At 40.4% G+C, this 22,228-nt stretch overlaps 1 protein-coding gene across 6 annotated transcripts in view; it reads right to left on the minus strand.

Moving 5' to 3' along the window:
* LOC126355145 (cingulin-like) overlaps positions 1–22,228 on the minus strand; it is a 507,535-nt gene that overhangs the window by 261,703 nt on the left and 223,604 nt on the right. For all 6 annotated transcript variants that reach the window (XM_050005361.1, XM_050005344.1, XM_050005351.1 and 3 more), the window contains 2 exons: positions 20,229–20,467; positions 20,016–20,135 (listed from right to left, as the gene is read on the minus strand). In XM_050005361.1, the coding sequence (XP_049861318.1) occupies positions 20,016–20,135; positions 20,229–20,467 (359 nt within the window). The remainder of the gene's footprint in view (positions 1–20,015; positions 20,136–20,228; positions 20,468–22,228) is intronic.

Raw genomic sequence — 22,228 nt, forward strand, 5'->3', positions numbered from 1 at the left:
CACAGTAGGTGCCAAAAGTGACATATCCAAAGGGCCTATCCCACTTCCCCGTCCCCACCCCTTGGTAATGTGGAGCTCCTGGAATGTAGGGGAATTTATTGTGGCAGATCAGATAACCAGCTCCCATACAAGCTGTTGTTGTGGAGCAGGAATGAAGTCTAGGCTGAGCAATGGTTTTGTAACTATGCTGCTGTCTGTGAGTCAATGGCATCATTTGTGGCAGATGGTGGATGATGGGAGAAGTGTTGAGTTGAAAGGCAGTTTTAAAGTAGCAGGCAAACTGGTTTTACCCACTCAAGTGACAGTGTCATTGGTTTATCTTTTAAGAGACCTTTCTCCATATGCTCAGTGTATGATAATGATAAAACTTGATGTGGGCTGGTGTAAGGAGGTTGCAATGGTGTTCGAACTGTATCCGTATTCAACATGGCATGGGAAAACTTTTGATAAAAAAGCAGTATGCCAAGGCCATCGCTTCTATTTACAACTATCCAGCAATATAGACATGACGGGCAAGTTGCTGAGCTACAAAATCACAAGCTCCACAATGCAGGCTGGCATGCATCTAATGTAAATGCATAATCAATGTGTACACATCGACCAGCCAAAGTGTTTACAAGATAGCCTCTAGTAGTTGCCACAAGCACGTGTGGTGCTTGCCTTGTTACCTATGGCATTTGTGTCTCCATCAGCAGTGTTTCAGTCATGGAAATACTTTATCCATGCAAATTATGTGCCCACCAAGGACAGAACAGATATCTGTCTCGCGGGCATGTACTCAAGGCACCACCTGGCTGCTAGAATGGCAGTTCCATTCATGGAGTCACAGCGACTTCTGTTCCTCACAGTGTCTAGAGTTCTGACTTCAGCACCAACTACAGAGGATCCACAGGAGCACAGCAATGAGCAGCCAGCAGTTGCTACCAGAATCATGGCCTCTACCATCCATAGCCTCAACTGACACTGTGCTCCTGGAACAGTACATGGTGGCTGAACTTAGACTCTGTGTTTATTCCTACAATTACCTCCAGAGACAACATCCTACTGAAAAATCAAGTGTTGTTGATGACAATGACTGAACTAATAACCTCAGTGATTCATAATTTTCTTGTGATTCATTATTCTGGAAGCTGTACTGCACGTCTTATTCAGACTTATGGTCCATATGGCTATTTTATTGTAAACTACTACCATTCTTTTGTGTAAAAAATGAAGTGTTTTTGTAGAGTACCAGGGTAGTTAATTCACACAAAGAAATCTTCAAACTGTTAGTGCAATTTGGCCACACAATTTCCTATTATACTAATTATATCTTCTCATTCCAGTATGGCAACACAGAAACTGGACATGTTGATGCGGCTATTGTTCTCCTTACACCAACCTCAGCAATTACAGGAGGTTCTTCTGAAAACTTTGGATCCTCCAGACAATGCCCTATGCCAGACAATGACAACTACACTACCCCATTTCAAGAATTCAGTAAAGGGTTGGAGCCATGGTCAGTCTTCATCACAAGGTTGGAACAACATTTTGTGGGCTCCACAGTTTTAGTTGACATTCAGCTATGAGATTTTCTCCTTGTTTATTCTGATACTCATGTCTATCAAAGTCTTCAAATACATAACCATGGTATAGATCCCAGCACCCCATCCTACATTCAGTTAAAGGCCACACTACATTCGTCTCATGACAATCTCACTACTCATATGCACAATAAACATTCTGTGATGTCATCCTCAATGCTCCAAGACCCCCTACCAGTCCTTCACACTTGTCCAATTCTGAGTGCTCATACGTACAGTTACTCCTTCTGTTGATGTTCACCAGATGGACTCAGGATGTTGTTTCCAGATCAGTAGAGTTCAGAAGGAAGATTCTGTTGCACTGTCCTCTATAACAGATACGTGCCTACAGCCCCTGCATGATTTTCAGAAAGAAGAATAAGCAAGAAGCAGCATACTCTCTAATGGTCCATGCCCTGCAATACATCTGCATTGTTACCTCTTCACAACGCTTCAGTTTGATGGCAACGTGTTTGACCACCATAACAAAGTGATGAATACCATAGTTATGATACTACATGATTCATATCAAAGTTCATGTTTTGTCTGATTACACATGGGACTGCATATGAAAATGACACAACTGACTGCAGTACATGAAATTTTTCACTGAATATATAAAACCAGAAGTCTGTTGTATTGTAAGCATACTAGTAGTTTCTGTTTCAAATGTGACTTGTGATGATGTCCCTTACAATAAACACAATTATTTAATGATATACTGTCAACATTGTGGAAAGGATAGATTGATTCTTATCTGACAGGCACAAGAAAAAAACTGCTATAAATTTTAGCTTTTGGCTTCTTCTAAATTAGAAAACACATGCAGATTCACACAAGCACATCATACACACACACACACACACACACACACACACACACACACACACACACACACACACACACACACAGCTGGGAAGGAGTGGTTGAAGGTGCGTGTGGGAATGTGCAGGGACATGGTTGGCACACGATTATGGCTGCTATAGTTGGAGTCATGAACGACGGCAGTCGAGTTTAAGCTTGTCCTGTGTCCCTATGCCATGCATTCTCCTTTAGCCAATAAGCATTATGAGCAATCTGGTCTGAATGCTGTAGCTAATGTGAGCATTAAATGTTATTGTAGTGAGTTGTTTAGTGAAATTTTATTCCATATGTTGTGAATTGTCACACTAATCGTGGTGGTAGCTGATGTATTTTACATAACCAAGTGAGAGACATAATTTGCCAGATACATGCTTTCTTCAAGTGGAAAGCAGATGCATGCGTGTACCGTGACTGTCACTATGAATTGTGGACAATGCAATCCTCATCCATGCCTCGATATGCGCAAACCACAATAGTTCATGGATCATACTATAGATGCAGTCGGAATGTTCTGGAGGGAGGGACTGACTAGTTAGGTGGAGTCGAAATGTTCTGCGGGAAGGGGGGAGAGGAAGGAGGAAGCAGAAAAGGCAAGAAGTAGAGAAGGGGGAAATGACTAGTGAGTGTGTTGGCGAAATAGAAGGTTGAATAGATAAGTGAAGGACAGGGAATAGCAAAGAATGAGATCTGGGGAATTACAGGAACATAAGTAAATTGCAGGGAATGTTGCCACCAGCACAATTCAGAAAAGCTGATGTTGGTATGAAAGAATCAAATGACGCAAGCTGTGAAGCAGTCACTGAAGTGAAGCACATCCTCCCTTACCCTTACGTATTTTCATATTTTATTTTCATACCTCCTTGTGCTACATGAGCCTTGTGCTTGTTGAACTTCACCCTTACCATGAACCCCCTCCGCCCTTTGCTCCCTCTTCTTTTATTCCAGCACACACATACTAACGTCACCTAATCCATTTACATCTGTTGTCCCCTCTCTTCACTCATATCCCTCCAATGACTTGCATCCCACTATTACTGTCTTTCTATTTATTTCTCTCTTTCATCTCATTGTGTTTTCACATTGATTTTAGCTCATTTTTGCCTTTCACTGCTGTCCCATTTCCCTTGGGTTTCACTTTTTTTCTCCATACATAATTGTGAATGTTTTCCATGTATTTTACATATTTTGAGGAGTTTTTCCAATGTATTTTATCACGTTTTTATTCTTCACTATGAGTCCTTACTCCTCCCATATGTGCCAACATAAAAAAGCTTCCTTATCCCTAACCAGAACCCAGTCCCAACATAGTGTTCCTGTGTTGTTGCCTAGTTCATGGAATTCCCCCAAAATGATCTGGCTGCAACCCCTCCTTCCACAATGACTTCTAACTGTTCAAATTCTGTCAGTCCATAGCTCTTGCCATCCTAGTCCTGTGAAACCCTGTATATTATGTCCAAAGCTATTTGCAATACCTTACCTTCATCTGTAAATTTCTCCTGCTCTGCAATCCTAAACTCCTGGAACCCATCTCTTTCACTGAAACTCTTGCCCTCCAGGAACTAGAACAGCAGCATGCACAACTCCATCTCAAAAGTCTCTCCAACCAGTTCACTTCCTACAACCATGCTGGACTACTGATGTCCACCACCTCAACAAGAACATCCTCTATGCCTCGCAGACTTACTGCATTTACCAAACGCTCAGAAACTTTTTCCCACCATCATACAAAATTCAGAACCCAAACAGGCCCAAAATGCAGTCATAAAACTTTCTTCCACAAGCCCTAGTCCCACAGAAGTATCAGTCTTTTCTAAAGCCCTTAACTTTTTCCCCACTCCCAAATTTAGTCAAGCTGCACCTGTTAAAGACTTCCTCTCCTTCTCTCAGTCCCTACAGTGCAAACATTTTTTTGTCACCAACCTTACCAGTCAGACCAACCCAAAACCAACAATGAACCCCACCCAGCTCATTTCACTGTTCCATCCAACTATGATCCACTGCCACAGTCCCAAACACCCCCTATTAACATTCCAGAATTTCTTAACCTGAAACCTTGCCTCACCATAATTCCCCTAATCCCCAGACATGGCAAGCAAATTTACATCCACAAAAGAAGCGTAATTCAACACCTAAAAACTGTTCCTATAATCCTGCCTACTAACATAGGCTCCACCACTGTGATTTTGTACTGAAGAGATTTTTGGTGGTGGAACTCCACCACCTGTCAGTTTGTACACCTACAAACCCTGGCACTGTTACCCCATTCCACAAATCAGAGTGGGTATCCTGTCCCTCCTAATATCCTTCAGCCTATCCCAGAGCCTCTCCCCTGAGTCTGTCTCTCTCCTTCGCCCTAACATTCCCCACACTGCTGTCTTCTAGATGCTTCCTAAAATCCATAACCCCAACCACCCAGGACACCCCATTGTGGCTGGTTACAGTGTCCCACTGAGAGAATCTCTGATTTTGTGGACAAACACCTTCAGCTTAATCCTCTTAAACTATCCCTATCTCATTCTATCCCTATCTTATTTCCTCCACTATTGATGCCCCCTTCCCTCTACACAAACAGGCACAATGCCAGTGGCCTTGCCACTACTGAACACAACATTTCAAATGCCCAGCTGACTCCAGACCTAAACTGATCACCATCACCAATCATATCCTTACACATTACTACTTCTTCTTTGGAGGTAGTACCATTGATAGTTTTCAGTAGTCTTCATAGTGTGTACTGCTTCATTCTTCCAGTCCTCTTGTAGATCTGCAGTTATCAAGTAGGCAACATTGTCACATTGTAACCATAGTCAAGTCCAAATCTGAAAGCGGGGTTGACAACGAAGTAAATCACTTAGCACTGAAAGCACATTTACTATGGACACCAATGTACAGACAGAAAAAGACTGCCTCTTGGAAAGAATGTGCTGCTATTTAAACAAACATCAGATATTCCAGAATACACAAACATCACATACATGAGAAATTTTGAGAATCTTCTTGAAATGATAAACACTAAATAATAAATATTTACTGATGCTCAGATGTGAGCTGGTGACTCACAGCACACCAGCCAGCAACGGTAACCACTACTCAACATTTCATGCACAGTGTTACTCCCTCTCCTGGAAAAACAGTGTCCTGGTCATTTTCAGAAGTCCTCGCTGGAGCCAACTACAGCATCCTTGATCTAGATCTTTGTCAGTAGTCCTCTGTATGGCAGCAGTGGAGGTACTCACATTCAGCGTATGTTGTCACATACTATGCACTAGGATGAGCATCAAAGGGAGCCCCTCCTATCAAAGCTTCATTATCATGAAGCAGGCCTTCATTTCCTTGAATGACAAGCCCCCATTTTTTAGCCATGCCTCAGGATTGAAGTAGGGCATCACACAGAGAGCACAGATTATGTCTCTGCACTTTTGTCTTCCTGATGAAGCATCATAATCCTCGACTTCCTATGTGATGACCAACAAGCAATAAAGGATACAATAAGGCCCCAAGTAACATTTCAGTAAATTTTGTGATAGTCTCATCTTCTGCACAGACGTAAAAAGCCATACCAAATCTCCTGGAACGTATTTCACTGCTTGACGTTACAGTACTCTTGTTCCTTATCATGGGTATCCAAGGACAATCTGTAAATATCTATTTTGCTTCTTCAGTTCTGATGATGACATGTTTCATGTAGTCATCTTGAGCATCATCTAATTCAAATGGAGGCAGTGTATCCACTATTGTTTTGGGCATGTGATCATGGAGCATAAAGAATGGTGTGAAGCCTATAGTGAATTGCTTCACTATGTTTTACATGTATGAAACAACAGGGGGTACTGTATCCCAGTCTCTCTGTTCATCATCAATGTACATCAAGAACATATCCATCAACATCTTACAAAAAGTGTTCTATGATGTCATTTGTCTGTGGGTGGCAGGCAATTGCTACCCTGGATAATGTATCAATACAAAATTACCTCTGATAGTATATTTGAGTGAAAAACTTTTCCATGATCAGAGATCATAACATGGGGTGCTTCTAAATGATGACTTTTACAAGGAACCTTCCAATTTCCAGGTAATCAGTACAGGCTATTATACATGGATTCCTATGTATCATCTACGGAGACTTCTTCAAAATCCAGGAAAAGGGTCCTGCTACAAGAGGAATTGGTATCACATACTCTGTAGGTAATTGCGATCTGTGCTTCCATCATTGTCATTCCTTACACTGGTTGACACAATGTCTAACAAACTGCTAAAGATGTAGCTGCATCTGAATCTGTCAAGAGTTTTCACAAATCCCAGATGACCAGATACTGGAGCTTTGTGGAAGTTCTTCAGGACAGATTGCCATACATGACCTGCAGTGATGAACAATCATTTTCACACTATTTGTTCATAGTCCCTTTGCACGATGTTCTGTTTATTAATGGGAATTATTTCCTCCTTCTTTCCCCTACTTTTAGCAGTGCTGAATGTTTTGTGTTCAGCAGCACTGTCATTTAATAAAGCAATGACTGGGACCTCATTCACACCTCTGTGTTGTCAAAGGATTCCCTGAAAGGCAGGTGGTATCCTTGTGTTTTCATCTGCTTTTGTACAAGGGTGGTTTGAAAAGTTCTCAGAATGGGATAGAAAAAAAGTACGTTCCAACTATGTTCCAGTATCTTGATCCCATCTCAAAAATAGGTTTCCTCCAGGCCTGCAAAATAGTTGTCAACTCTGGCTATCAATTCTCTATTTGAAGTTAATCTTCGTCCACCAAGAAAAATTTTCAGCTTTGGGAAGAGATGGAAGTCTGATGGAGCCATATCAGGTGGATAAGGCAGGTAAGGCAACAACTCATCCTTAGTTCATGTAATTTTGCCATGGCGACAGCACATGTGTGAGGGGGCGCATCAAGAGTCACGACACCCATCTTGCAGATAATTTTTTCATTTCTAATTCTTCAGTTGAAATGTGACATAACCTTTCAGATGACATTTGGTAAGCATTAGCAATTTCAAACTTTTCCAATTGGTGATCCTCCATGACCATTTTGTACACTTTTGCAAAGATTTTTGGAGTAGTGACACATCTGTGCAGATGCTCTCTCAACCAAATCTAAATTCATTTGTCCACTTGGCAACATTTGAATATGAAGGAGCAGAGACACCAGTGTATTCTGCGAACTGGCACAAATGTCCTTAGCTTTCATACAAATTACTTAATCATTGCTCGAATCTAGATTTTTGCTATCTTCACAAATCACTATGCGGGAACAACAACACAGCCACATCACCGCCACAACTCTCTTCCAAGAGCACTGACATGGCACGTGTTCACAGGCAACAGTCCAATGAACATCATGTGAACAACTCATTGTGCTACTGTTAACCTCTTGTTGTGATTCTGAGAACGTTTTAAACCACCCTCATATCGTGACTGGGATATCGGATTTGGAGAGTACTCTGGAAGCATAAGCTATACTTTTTCAACAACTTCTTGAATTTGCATTAGGACTGGGTCTATCTTATAATAGACAGCACTGGTGTGAACTTCTGTCTTGGCATTCTCATCACATAATGCTATGACAGGAGAAGGAGCTAGCATCTCCTTAAGGATAAGGAAAAAATTTTCTTGCACCACATTTGAGGAAAATACGGCACCTCCCTGCACTAGTTCTTGCGAAGTATGTGCCTTGGTACAGAAATCCTTTAAGATTTGCCAGTTGTACGAGTAAATTCTGAGAAAATTTCTGACATTGTGAGTGTGCCAAGGAGTCAGAAAATCTATGATGTGTTTTATTTTCTCTAGATTGGGACAGACTCTATCTCCATAAGATAGTTGCACCAGTATTGTTATTTATTGGGTGACAAAGAGGCACTTTTTCAGGCTCAGGCAGGGCCTGTGTTGTGAACACTCTTTGACACATTTGTCAGAGAGCTTTGATGTTCTTCAAAAGTCTTTAAAAATGCCAGTCTCATCCAGATAATAAAGACTTATTGTCAATTGAAGGTGTCAAAGCAGGTCATCCAACATACACGCTCCAAAACAGCATAACTTTTAACTTGTAGAGGCCATCAGATGCTATGAAGGCCATCTTCTCCCAGCCAGCACATCATCCTCGATTTGCAAGTACCTTTCAGCATGGCTGAAGTTGAGAAATACTTTGCTGCTTTCAAGCAATCTAGGGTGTCATCAATGGAAAGCATTAGGTAGACATCTTTTTTTTTGTGTTTTTTGTTCAGCAACCGCTCACTGTCTAGGGAAGCTGGCACAGTAGCTCAGTGTGTTTGTTCAATCAGAGGGTTGGTTGCCCTCTGTAACAAAAAACTGAGTGCACAGATCAACAATGAACTAGAATGGGTGTCATGGGGCATCAGTCCCAAATAAATGCAATGAATAACGTGGAACAAAATGAAGTCAACAACAACTAAAAAGAGGGGGGTAGTGTCTTTAACTAGTAATAAAAATGTCCTTGTCCAGGGTTCAAAACCCACCACAGCTTAAATTCCGATTAATAATCAGCATTGGTCGCTGAAGGCTTCCAGCATAAGAAGTCACCCTCATTCTGTCAATGGCCTACCCAAAGATGGCAGAGGAGCAGACAGAGGGTTCAGGGTACTCTCTTGTCCTTGGGGTGGGAATATCTGCACTATTATGAAGACTGCAAGTGCTGACAAGTGCCAGAATTATCGCACAATCAGCTTAACAGTTCATGCATCCAAGTTGCTGACAAGAATAATTACAGAAGAATGGAACAGAAAACTGAGGATGTGCTGGATGACAATCACTTTGGCTTTAGGAAAAGCTACCAGAGAGGCAGTTCTCACATTGCGACATTGCGGTTGATAATAAAGGAAAGCCTGAAGAAAAATCAAGACACGTTCATAGGATTTGTTGACCTGAAAAAAGTATTCCACAGTGTAAAATGGTGAAAGATATTTGAAATTCTGAGAAAAATAGGGGTAAGCTATATGGAGAGATGGGTGATATACAATATGTATAGGGCCAAGAGGGAATAATAAGAGTGAATGACCAAGAATGAAGTGCTCAGATTAAAAAGGATGTAAGGCAGATATATAGTCTTTCACCTCTACTGTTCAATCTATACATTGAAGAAGCAATGATGGAAATATAATAAAGGTTCAGGAATGGAATTATAATTCAAGGTGAAAGGATTAAATGATGCAATTCGCTAATGACATTGCTATCCTGAATGAAAGTGACGAAGAATCACATGATCTGCTGAATGGAATGAACAGTCTAATGAATATAGAATCTGGATTGAGAGTAAATCAAAGAAAGATGAAAGTAATGAGAGGTAGCAGAAAAGAGAACAATGAGAAACATAACATCAGGATTTATGGTCAGGAAGTAGATGAAGTTAAGGAATTCTACTACCTAGGCAGCAAAATAATCAACAACAGACGGAGCAAGGAGGACATCAAAAGCATACTAGCACTAGAAAAAAGGGCGCTTGTAGCCAAGAGAAGTCTTCTGTATCAAACATAGATGTTAATTTGAGGGACAAAGTTCTGAGAATGTATGTTTGGGGCACAGCATAGTATGATAGAGAAACATGGACTGTGGGAAAACTGGTACAAAAGAGAATTGAAACATTTGAGATGTGGTGCTACACATGAAGGACTGAAAATCAGGTAAACCAAAAAGATGAGGAATGAGCAGGTTCTGTGCAAAAGTGGAGAGGAAAGGAATATATGGAAAACACTGACAAGGAGAAGGGACATGATGATAAGACATCTGTTAAGACATCAGGGAATGACTTCCATGGTCCCAGACAGGGCAGTAGAGGACAAAAACTGTTGAAGAAGACAGAGAGTTGAGTACATCCAGCATATAATTGAGGGCATACGTTGGAAGTGTTACTCTGAGATGAAGATGTTGACACAGGAGAGGAACTCTTGATGGGCAAACCAGTAGTCGACACAGAACCACCATGTGCCACACTTCTTCTTCACAAGGACCACAGGAGAGGATCAAGGACTCTCTTAAGGTTTAATGATGTCACCTTACTGAATCTTCTCCACTGTCTCCTGAATTATGTATCATTCAGCTGATGACACCCTAGATGAGTTATGGCTAATTAGTGGATGTTCCTCAGTACTGCTGCAACATTTTGCCCTGGGCTATTTGGTCGGTCTTTTTTGCATTCTGAATTTGAAAGTATCTGAAGACTGACACAGAGTGCATGATACTCGCCAATGTGGTTCTTCAGTCAGGCTAGATCCTATTAGCAGTTTGATAGTAGCTTTCTGCAGTGCATTAACAGCAGTTGTAGCAGAGAACAGTTCTTCATCAACAAGACTTTATGTATTATCCATGGACCACTGATGTCATGGTTCTCATATTTGACCATCCTGTGTTTTGTCTAATGTTGTTATTATTTATTACCGTAATATTTCTACTCTTTGCAAGCAGTATTACTACTTCTTGGCCAAGGTTAAACACTAAGTGTAGTTTTAAAAAAGACTTTAGGCATCTTTTTACTGTTGAGCAACAAGGAAATACATGGTGATGGTTAACTGAAGTACAAGCTTGGATATCTGAATAAGCCAAATAGAATGGCTCAGTAATGCATATCCAAAAACAGCAGGTGTTCAATTGGTTGCCTTCTAATGACTGCTTTGCCCTAATATCATAAATACCATTTGTGTGCAGCCCACCTTGAGAATGATGTTTCTGTTACAGATGTCTCTACCACATCTCCCAAGTGGTTGAGAGAAGATTCCCACTCTCCAAGATGCATGATGTTCCACTATCACATTTACTGAAGCACATCCAAAGTTTACAGAAACTGAAGGCTGGCAGCATTACTCAGACTTGAGCTTAAGGTGCCCTGGCTTGTCAAAACCCTGCACTTAATGAGACAGCACTTTTAACGGACTTCTCAGCAAACGGAATCTCTTTAAATTTTGATAAAACACAGTATATACATTTCCGTACAGTAAATGGCACAACTCCAGTAATAAATATAGACTTTGAACAGAAGTCTGTAGCTAAGGTAGAATTTTCAAAATTTTTAGGTGTGTCCATTGATGAGAGGTTAAACTGGAAGCAACACATTGATGGTCTGCTGAAACGTCTGAGTTCGGCTACGTATGCTATTAGGGTTATTGCAAATTTTGGTGATAAGAATCTCAATAAATTATCTTACTATGCCTATTTTCATTCACTGCTTTCGTATGGTATCATATTCTGGGGTAATTCATCGTTGAGTAGAAAAGTATTCATTGCTCAAAAACGTGTAATCAGAATAATTGCTGGAGCCCACCCACGGTCATCCTGCAGACATCTATTTAAGGATCTAGGGATCCTCACAGTAACCTCACAGTATATATATTCACTTATGAAATTTGTTGTTAATAATCCAGCCCAGTTCAAAAGTAATAGCAGTGTGCATAGCTATAACACCAGGAGAAAGGATGATCTTCACTATGCAGGGTTAAATCTGACTCTGGCACAGAAGGGGGTAAATTATGCTGCCACAAAAATCTTTGGTCACCTACCAAACAGCATCAAAAGCCTGACAGATAGTCAACCAACATTTAAAAATAAATTAAAAGAATTTCTAGATGACAACTCCTTCTACTCATTGGCTGAATTTTTAGATATAATTTAAGGGAGGGAAAAAAACTAACTTCAGCATTAGTGTCATGCAATATTTTGTGTAATGTAATATCTTGTACAGACATTATTACGAAGTGTTGTATTCATGATCTATGGAACAAGTATTAATCTAATCTAATCTAATCTAATCTAATCTAACACACCAGGAAGAGTGAGTCATGTGTATCTTTATGAAATTAATGATATGAATATAATAGAGGGAAACATTCAACGTGGGAAAAATATATATATAACAAAGATGCTGTGACTTACCAGACGAGAAAGCACTGGTAGACTTACACAATAAAAAACATACAAACACACACACAAATTTCTAGCTTTCGCAACCCAAGGTTGCTTTATCAGGAAAGAGGGAAGGAGAGGGAAAGAGGAAAGGATGTGGGTTTTAAGGGAGAGAGTAAGGAGTCATTCCAATCCCAGGAGTGGAAAGACTTACCTTAGGAGGAAAAAAGGACAGGTATCACACACACACACACACACACACACACACACACACACACACACACACACACACACACATATCTATCCGCACATATACAGACACAAATAAAACAGAAAGAAACTTCCACATGGGAAAAATATATTAAAAACAAAGATTCCAAGACTTACCAAGCGGGAAAGCGCCGGCCTTTAAATATGTCTGCTTGTGTCTGTGTATGTGCGGATGGATATGTGTGTGTGTGTGTGTGTGCGAGTGTACACCTGTCCTTTTTTTCCCCTAAGGGAAGTCTTTCCGCTCCCGGGATTGGAATGACTCCTTACCCTCTCCCTTAAAACCCACATCCTTTCATTTTTCCCTCTCCTTCCTTCCTTCCTGACGAAGCAACTGCCAGTTGCGAAAGCTCGTAATTCTGTGTGTGTGTTTGTGTGTTTTGTTCATGTGCCTGTCTGCCGGCATATACAGACACAGGCAGACATATGTAAATGCCAGGAGGTTGGGCAGAGATGTCGTCAAGGTGGGAGTACAGAGGCAAAGATGATGTTGAATGACAGGTCATGTACGAGGGGCGGCAACTAGAACTTAGTGGAGGTTTAGGCCTGGTGGGTAACGGGAAGAGAGAATATATTGAAGGGCAAGTTCTCATCTCTGGAGTTCTGATAGGTTGGTGTCAGTGGGAAGTATCCAGATAACCCGGACGGTGTAACACTGTGTCAAGAAGTGCTGGCCGTGCACCAAGGCATGTTTAGCCACAGGGTGATCCTCATTACCAACAAACACTGTCTGCCTGTGTCCATTCAAGCAAATGGACAGTTTGTTGCTGGTCATTCCCATATAGAAGGCTTCGCAGTGGAGAGGTTTTAGGTAGGGTAGCAGGTGATTGGCGTGAAAGGAAGTTCTCCATTGCACCGAGGCCCTGGACGTGTGGGATATTTGTGTATAAGGAAGTGGCATCAATGGTTACAAGGATGGTTTCCAAGGGTAACAGATTGGGTAAGGATTCCAGGTGTTCGAGAAAGTGGTAGGTGTCTTTGATGAAGGATGGGAGACTGCATGTAATGGGTTGAAGGTGTTGATCTATGTAGGCAAAGATACATTCTGTGGGGGCTTGGTAATGAGCTACTATGAGGCTACTGGGATGTTTGTGTTTGCGAATTTTACGAAGTAGGTAGAAGGTACGGGTGCGGGGTGTCAGTGGAGACAGGAGGATGATGGATTTAGGTGAAAGGTATGGTAGTGGGCCTAAGGTTCTGAGGATTCCATGAAGCTCCACCTGGACATCAGGAATGGGATTACCTTGGCAAACTTTGTATGTAGAGTTGTCTGATATCTGACGGAGTCCCTCAGCCACATATTCCCGACGATCAAGTATGACGATCGTGGAACCCTTGTCAGCCGGAAGAATGACAATGGATCGATCAGCCTTCAGATCACGATTAGCCTGGGCTTCAGTTGTGGTGACGTTGGGAGTAGGATTAAGGTTTTTCAAGAAAGACTGAGAGGCAAGGCTGGAAGTGAGAAATTGCTGGAAGGTTTGGAGAGGGTGATTTTTGAGGAAGAGGAGGTGGGTCCTGCTGTTACGGAGGACAGAACTGTTCCAGGCAGGGTTCAATTTGGATAGTGTCTTGGGGAGCTGGAACATTAGGAGTAGGATTGGGATTATTTTTCTTAATGGTAAAGTGATATTTCCAGCAGAGACAACGAGAGTAGGACAGTAAATCTTTGACGAGGGCTGTTTGGTTGAATCTGGGAGTGGGGCTGAAGGTGAGGCCTTTGGAAAGGACAGAGGTTTCAGATTGGGAGAGAGGTTTGGAGGAAAGGTTAACTACTGAATTGGGGTGTTGTGGTTCCAGATTGTGTTGACTAGAGTTTTGAGGTTTTGGGGGGAGTGGAGCTGGAAGTGGGAGACTTAGTAGATGGGAGAGACTGTGTCTGTGTGCAAGGAGAGGAGGTTGAGGTTCGTTGGAAAGGTTATGGAGGGTGTGTGAGTTACCTTTCTGGAGGTGGGAAACCAGGAGATTGGATAGTTTTTTGAGGTGGAGGGTGGCATGCTGTTCTAATTTGTGGTTGGCCTGTAGGAGGATGCTCTGAACAGCCAGTGTGAATGTGGGAGAGGAAAGATTGAGGACTTTGATTAGGGATAGGAGTTGACGGGTGTGTTCATTGGCTGAGTTGATGTGTAAGTGAAGGATTAGGCAGATGAGGGCTATGGATTGTTCGGTTTGGGACTGGTATAGGGACTGATGGAAAGAAGGGTTACAGCCAGAGATGGGAACTTTAAGTGTGAGGCCTTTGGGGGTAGTGCCAAATGTCAGACAAGCCTGAGTAAATAAAATATGGGAGCGTAATCTGGCTAGAGCGAAGGCATGTTTGCAGAGAGAATGTAAGGAAAACTTAATGGGGTCAGGGTCTTTGTGGGGATGTTGTGAGGGTGACATGGTATTAGAAGATGGAAAGTGTAACATGAGGCTAAAGAGAAAATAAAAATATATGGGGAGAGAAAAGCAACTGGAGTTCTGGTGTGAAAAAAGTAGAAAAAGTGTTGGTAAAGCTGAGCTATGTTGATCCTGTGGTGAACGTAGGTTGGTAAACAATGATGTGCACAAAGGTTAGGTAGTTGTGTTGCCTCCAAAACACGTTAAAGGGTGGAGAAATTCGGGAAAAATTTCAAAAAAACTGAGTGTAAATGTATTAAAAGGACTGGTTATGTGTTGGTATATTATGAAAATGAGGCTAATAATTGTTTGACGAAGAAATAATAACGTTAAAACCTGTGGGAAGCTGCAAAAAAATGATCAGTTATGTGGGAAAAATGGGTACGGAAATAAAGCGGAAGTTGTTAGAACAAGCCGAAATGGTTGTTTAATATGTGAAAGGAACTGAACTGTGAAATAGTATTCACGAGGTTACACGAGAAATGTTTGTAAACTGGGAACAGTGGATTTTATAGCAGCGGTAGTGTTGACAGCGGTAAAAAACTTTTTCGGTTATGGTTTGGAAGTAAGTTACGTATTATTGAGTATATATAGACAGGATAAAATTCTATGGTACATTATGGTAAAAAGGGAAGATGAATACAAAGAATCAACCTCCTGACCCCACCGACACCGCACCCCTACCTTCTACCTACTTGCTAAAATTCACAAAACCAAACATCCTGGCCGCCCCATTGTAGCTCGTTACCAAGCCCCCACAGAACATATCCCTGCCTACGTAGATCAACACCCATTACATGCAGTCTCCCATCCTTCATCAAAGACACCAACCACTTTCTCGAACACCTGGATTCCTTACCCAATCTCTTACCCCTGGAAACCATCCTTGTAACCATTGATACCACTTCCTTATACACAAATATCCTGCACGTCCAGGGCCTCACTGCGGTGGAGCACTTCCTTTCATGCCAATCATCTGCTACCCTACCTAAAACCTCTCCACTGTGAAGCCTTCTATGTGGGAATGAACAGCAACAAACTGTTCATTTGCTTGAACGGACACAGGCAGTGTTTGTTGGTAATGAGGATCACCCTGTGGCTAAACATGCTTTGGTGCACGGCCAGCAATTTTTGGCACAGTGTTACACCGTCCGGGTTATCTGGATACTTCCCACTGACACCAACCTATCAGAACTCCGGATATGGGAACTTGCCTTTCAATATATTCTCTCTTCCCATAACCCACCAGGCCTCAACCTCCATTAATTTCCAGTTGCCACCCCTCGTACATGGCCTGTCATTCAACATCATCTTTGCCTCTGTACTCCCACCTCGACTAACATCTCTGCCCAACCTCTTTGCATTTTCAAATGTCTGCCTGTGTCTGTATATGTGCGGATGGATATGTGTGTGTGTGTGTGAGTGTATACCTGTCCTTTTTACCCCCTAAGGTAAGTTTTTCATCTCCCACGATTGGAATGACTCCTTACCCTCTCCCTTAAAAACCACATCCTTTCCTCTTTCCCTCTTCTTCCCACTTTCCTGATGAAGCAACCTTGGGTTGCAAAAGCTAGAAATTTGTGTGTGTGTTTGTGTGTTTTTTATTGTGCCTATCTACCAGTGCTTTCTCATTTGGTAAGTCACAGTATCTTTGTTCTTTATGAAATTATGTAGACATGCCAAGAGAGTTCCCTACCAGTCATTATTTATACCAGTCATAATTGTTCAATACAATGAATACTATGCCAGAAATACAAGATTTCAGTACAAGTACCATCTTATTTGTTAAGTGTTCATCAAACCACATTTATGCAATTTGGGAGTGGTAGGTAATGCACTGTCTTTCTGCAAAAGTTACTCTCCAGCAGGAAGCTCTAGATAAAAGAATGATATCATATAATCTGCCACTTACTATGTGTATCAGTTGCTCATAAGGGACAATGACATGCATCCCACTTCAACCATTACAATCATTTTCCATATGAGCATATAATCACAGCTCTGACCTCCATCATACTTGAAAGAGGAATCTATTATCATGCTATCATCCCAGTCATAATTATGCACCAATGAGTAACAAGCCTCTTTAAACTTAGCTAGCTTTTTCCACACTTTGAGTTCCTGTCTAACACAAGCAAAAAACTTGTAATCCATAACAATTCAGAAGAAAATTAGAAAAATATCTCATTTGCCTCTCTTTCTACAAATTATCTGAATTCATGGATTGAATAGTTGTGTTATCTACACGGCAAGTAGCAATATCCATTATAAAGCTACACGACAGATATTCATGTACTGTAAATAGGACTCACTATCTACCAATATAGCAGAGGGGTTTGCATATCAACTATCATGCAGAGGACCCAGGTTCAGTTCCTAGTATTGCCAGGGATTTTCCTCGGGAGGAGGACTCGAACAAGGTCCAGTCAGCGTCATTATGCCAACAGAAAAGCTAACGGAATGAGAAGTATTGGCTCCCAGGTCTGCAAAGCTGACAATGGCTGGAAGAGCAGTGTGATGATCCCGCGCTCCTCCATATCACTTCTGTGTGATGCCATATGACAGAGTATGACACAGGAGTCCTGATTGTCCCCACTTGTGGCCACAGCTGTGGAGCTTTGCTTTTATGTACAAATCTAGGTAAATATTTTCTACAAAAAATGTAACTGCAATTAAATAATTATTGAACTAGCAGTAGCTATCCACATATACATCTACATCTATATCTACATCAACATCTGTACTTGCACATCACCGTGAAATTCATGGTAGAGGGTACGTCCCATTGTGCCAATTATTAGGGTTTCTTCCCATTTCATTCACATATGGAGCATGGGAAGAATGATTGTTTGAATACCTTTGTGCATTACTCTAATCTTATCCTCATGTTCCCTATGTGAGCAATACATAGGAGGTTGTAGTATATCCCGAGAGTAGTCATTTAAAGACAGTTCTTGAAACTTTGTTAATAGACTTTCTCAGGACAGTTTACACCTGTCTTCCAAGAGTCTTCCAGTTCAGTTCCTTCAGTATCTCTGTAACAACCTCCCACATATTAAACAAACCATTGTGCTTTTGTTATCATTGTTGCCACAACAGCTTCATGGCCTCTGATGCCACTTTTAATGTGGACATCCTCAAAGACGTCAGGTTTATTTGTTGCCATTACATCCAACCTCTAGTACAACTGAGGAAGTACAGCTTTCCTTCTAGTATACTTGATTGAATTTAGCTGCCATAACCATAATCAGCAATAAACAATATAGTGATAGTTTATGGTTAATCCAGTTCATGTGATTTTGTTGTCTTTTTTTTTTTTAACACATTTCACATTCCTCATTCTTCATTTGCTTACAGATCATGATGAATGAATAAATGAATGAATGGAAATGAAAGCACTGTGCTAATCACTATGCTGTATGGTGGGTAGATTAGTTATGATACATATATAGGTCATAAAACAGATGGTTGTGTTGTTCAGTACTGAACACTAGCATATGATTTGCTGCAATGTGGTCTGTATACTGGCAGTTACAATATATAATAGTAATGGCTAACTCTTATTACCAATACACTGCTACAAAACAAAAGCTGATACTGATGGTAACAGTCTTATAATTGTCAACTTACTCAAATTGGTTTCTAAAAAAAACAGTGCCACAAAAAAATCTGGTGCTCGCTTAGGTTTAAGATGAAGAGCCCCATGAGACTGTTCCCAACAACCTAGCAGCTCAGTTCTCAACACTGCTGCATTTAGTGCAATGCAGTTACTTAGATGTAATATATGGTCTAACTATGTGCCATGCTGTATGTGCCATGCTGTATGTGCCATGCTGTAAAACTTCGTCATGAAAACTGTCTTTAGCAGCATGAAAGCTGCCTTTCATTCACTTTCTCATTAGTGTATTGTTATTTCTTGTTTAATGACCTACTCTATCAATAACTGAGTATTTCTTTTGATTCTTTCTGAGCCCTTGTTTGGTTGAGCACTATGAGATCCAAACTAATCCATGAGTTGGTGAAAGCTTCATTTATGAATGATTTATCCTTTCCCATTTCAATATCATTACATTTCATAATACCTTTCTTTTCTTATCTCCAATACACGAATTCTAAAGTCTCCCGTTGTCTGGCATCAAAAACCACAAAATTTCCATGATTTTTCTGTTATACAGTCTTTTCTCGTAGAGATTGCTGAAGGAGATCACACCTGAAGATGGGCATGGTTGCTTAAAACTAGTAATTATACAGAAATAAGAGCTCTTTTAAAATTCTTCTGGCTGGTTGTAGTCTCAATAATCTTGAACTGAACAACTGCCACAGAGATTTAAAATGTGCATCATGGATAAAATAACATTTTGTTCTCTCTTTATTGAGCTCAAAATCTAAATTTCATTTTATTTTCTTTTGTTTTTATCTATATTTTCTTTCATTTGCAACATAGATTACAATTCTGATTTCATACTACATGCAATGTGGAACAGCTTACTTAGCAGTGTACAAACTATCCCATGTTTTCAGAGTGAGTTTCTCTCTACATTTTGCCAAGAATTATGGCATTCCTCAGGTGAACAGATTTACTAAAATGCCAATGATGACTATCCCTGAAGATAATTTAATTTTCATGCAGATCATATGTTCTCAGTCTCTATTAGCTTATTCTTTGTTACAGTCAGTACATTATCTAAATCCTATGAGGGGAAAGTTAAGTTGTTCTTTACTATATTACTAAAAAAACAATGATTTACTTAATGATGACAAAAGTATAACTCTAATTAGTGACACAAGTGATGCTGAGTGCGTGTTTTATTGGCATTTTGTGTAGCTTCATCTTTCATACCTGGTGTTCATTTCTCACACAGAATGACTTTCGAAAATATTCTATTTCTGCTACCACACGTTACTCCTATCACTGTCCTAGTGTTGCTATAACAGTCTCCTGTTATATGACATATTCCTTCTATTACCTATTACCTGAAGAAATTATCAGCACTTTTATTTTTAGTCATAACTGAAAAAGTTAAATTTTTATCCTCTATTGGACTGCAGTTCATTTTGTTGAGTCATGATAAAGGTGTAACTTACTTTTCATTCCTTTGTGCATTTAAAGCTGCATTCAATTGATCAATTTTAGAATTTTGTCTGTATAAAGCATCTAGATTTTCTTTTTCTTTTCTCTTCACAATGCCTTTCAATTCTTCACACCTGCATAACCAACAATAACATGTTTCACGTAATATAAACACATTACACAGAAACATTTTCTTCATACAGCAGACAACAATGATGCGTATGTACCTTTGATTCAAATTGTCTCTGTGTTGTTGTAGTATTACATTTTCTTCCTTTAACATTCTTGAAGTTCCAATCACATTATTTAATCGCAAACTATGTACACGGTTTCTGGCACGAAGTAGATTTTCAAACTTCATCATTTTAGAACAAAATGATTTTATCCTTATTTCCTGTGAAGAAACTTTAGATTCCATTTCTTTCACTTTAAGGCATGCTACATGTAAAGCATTCTCTGTTTCAGCCTGAAATAAATAATTACATATTACAGTTTCTACATCTAAAATAATATTGTGAAGTATGTTTCTACACCACTCCATAAACACACACACACACACACACACACACACACACACACACACACACACACACACACACAGGATGAATAACCTAAAGTATGCACCCAAATCACATCTGAAATTTAAAGTGACACTGACGTGTTGTTTTCATAGGAATGAAGTGTAGCCAAGGGCCCACAATTTCTGCCCCCACAAACAAATTATAATAATCCATAGAATATGTATTTATTGAGGGAAGTAATACTTTTTTTAAAAATTGAACAATGCCCATTGACACTAACAAAATAAAACAAGACTAAATTAGAACGATAATGTGACAGTACTTACTTAAGGGAAAAAGTGAATAAACAAATGCTTTGTATTTTGAAGAAGAAAGAAAATTTGGTCTTCTAAGGTGGTATTCAGAATGCCAGAACTGATTCAATACAAGTGCCATATCTGTCCTGTAGGTACCCAGATCATGTTTTACTGACTGCAGAAGGGATTTAGTCTTAGCTGTGAGTGGGTGGTACACACTTCTGATCTTGGGACAGCATAAAATTCTGTGAACTTTTCTGGTGTGTTGCCAGTATATGTGACGTAGGCTGTTGATGTGGGCTTATCCTCCTAAGGTGTCAGTTGTGCTGTGTCTAAATCCTCCTCAGATGCCATCTGTGGTATGAACCTCTCCCTGAAGGGGCATTCCATCTGGTGGCCTCTATAGCAATTTTTCTGAAACACCACTATGAGATGTATAAGGTATTAAGTTTTCTTGGGTGAAGACCACAAAAACTCTGTGTTACCATTTCTTTCCTTTTTAATAATTGATGACAACTGTAGGCATTTACCCATGTCAGTTTCCTTCCGGCAGATGCTATGTACCAGCCTTCCATCCAGTCTTCCTTGTACCAGAGCATCCCAATAAAGCTGTCTGGCCAATGTGCTCTACTCTCACAGTAAAGTGCATTTGGCTGTGGGTGGAAAACAGATACTGAAATAATACTTGTAGCTCTTTTATAAAGCTAGCTGGCCAATTTGCTCCATTCCCATGGTGAAACGCATTTGGCTGTGGGTGGATTACAGATGCTGAAATAAAACTTGTAGCTCTTCTTCCCCTGTGATTTGATGAAATTTTTGTCATATTACCTAAAGAAAGTTGTTGATCCCAGAATGATATTTTAACTCTGCAGCAGAATGGGCACTGATATGAAACTTCCTGGCAGATTAAAACTGTGTGCCGGACCAAGTTCGAGACTGGATCTGGCACACAGCTTTAATCTGCCAGGGAGGTTCAAAACTGTTGTTATTTATGGTGCTACATCTACCAGGTAGTCTCCAGTTTTTTTTAATGTACATACTAGACAATCATAGGTGACAGAAGGCCACCCACAGCCACACCACCAGTCTGTTCATAGTAATGCTCCTTGAAGGGAAAACAGGACATCAGTGTGAAACTATAAAGTTTTGTGAATGTATGCTCCAATTTCTTTTCAAGTGTAGAGCACTGGCAAACAGTGACACAATGCCAAAACCAACCATGAGGACTGAATTTGCTTATCTGAGTTTTTATAAACATAGGATGAACTGAAGAAAGTTCTTAATGTGGTGCTCACACTTGGCAAACAACAGAATCAAAGCTGGCATCAAGGGTTTTGCAGGATGGTATATTAGTGCTTCCATTGTACTTAGTATGGATCTCAAGAATATGTCCTCCTTGCTTATCTTTGG

Source organism: Schistocerca gregaria, chromosome 1 (genome assembly GCF_023897955.1).
Source record: "Schistocerca gregaria isolate iqSchGreg1 chromosome 1, iqSchGreg1.2, whole genome shotgun sequence".
Taxonomy (NCBI): Eukaryota; Metazoa; Arthropoda; class Insecta; order Orthoptera; family Acrididae; genus Schistocerca; species Schistocerca gregaria.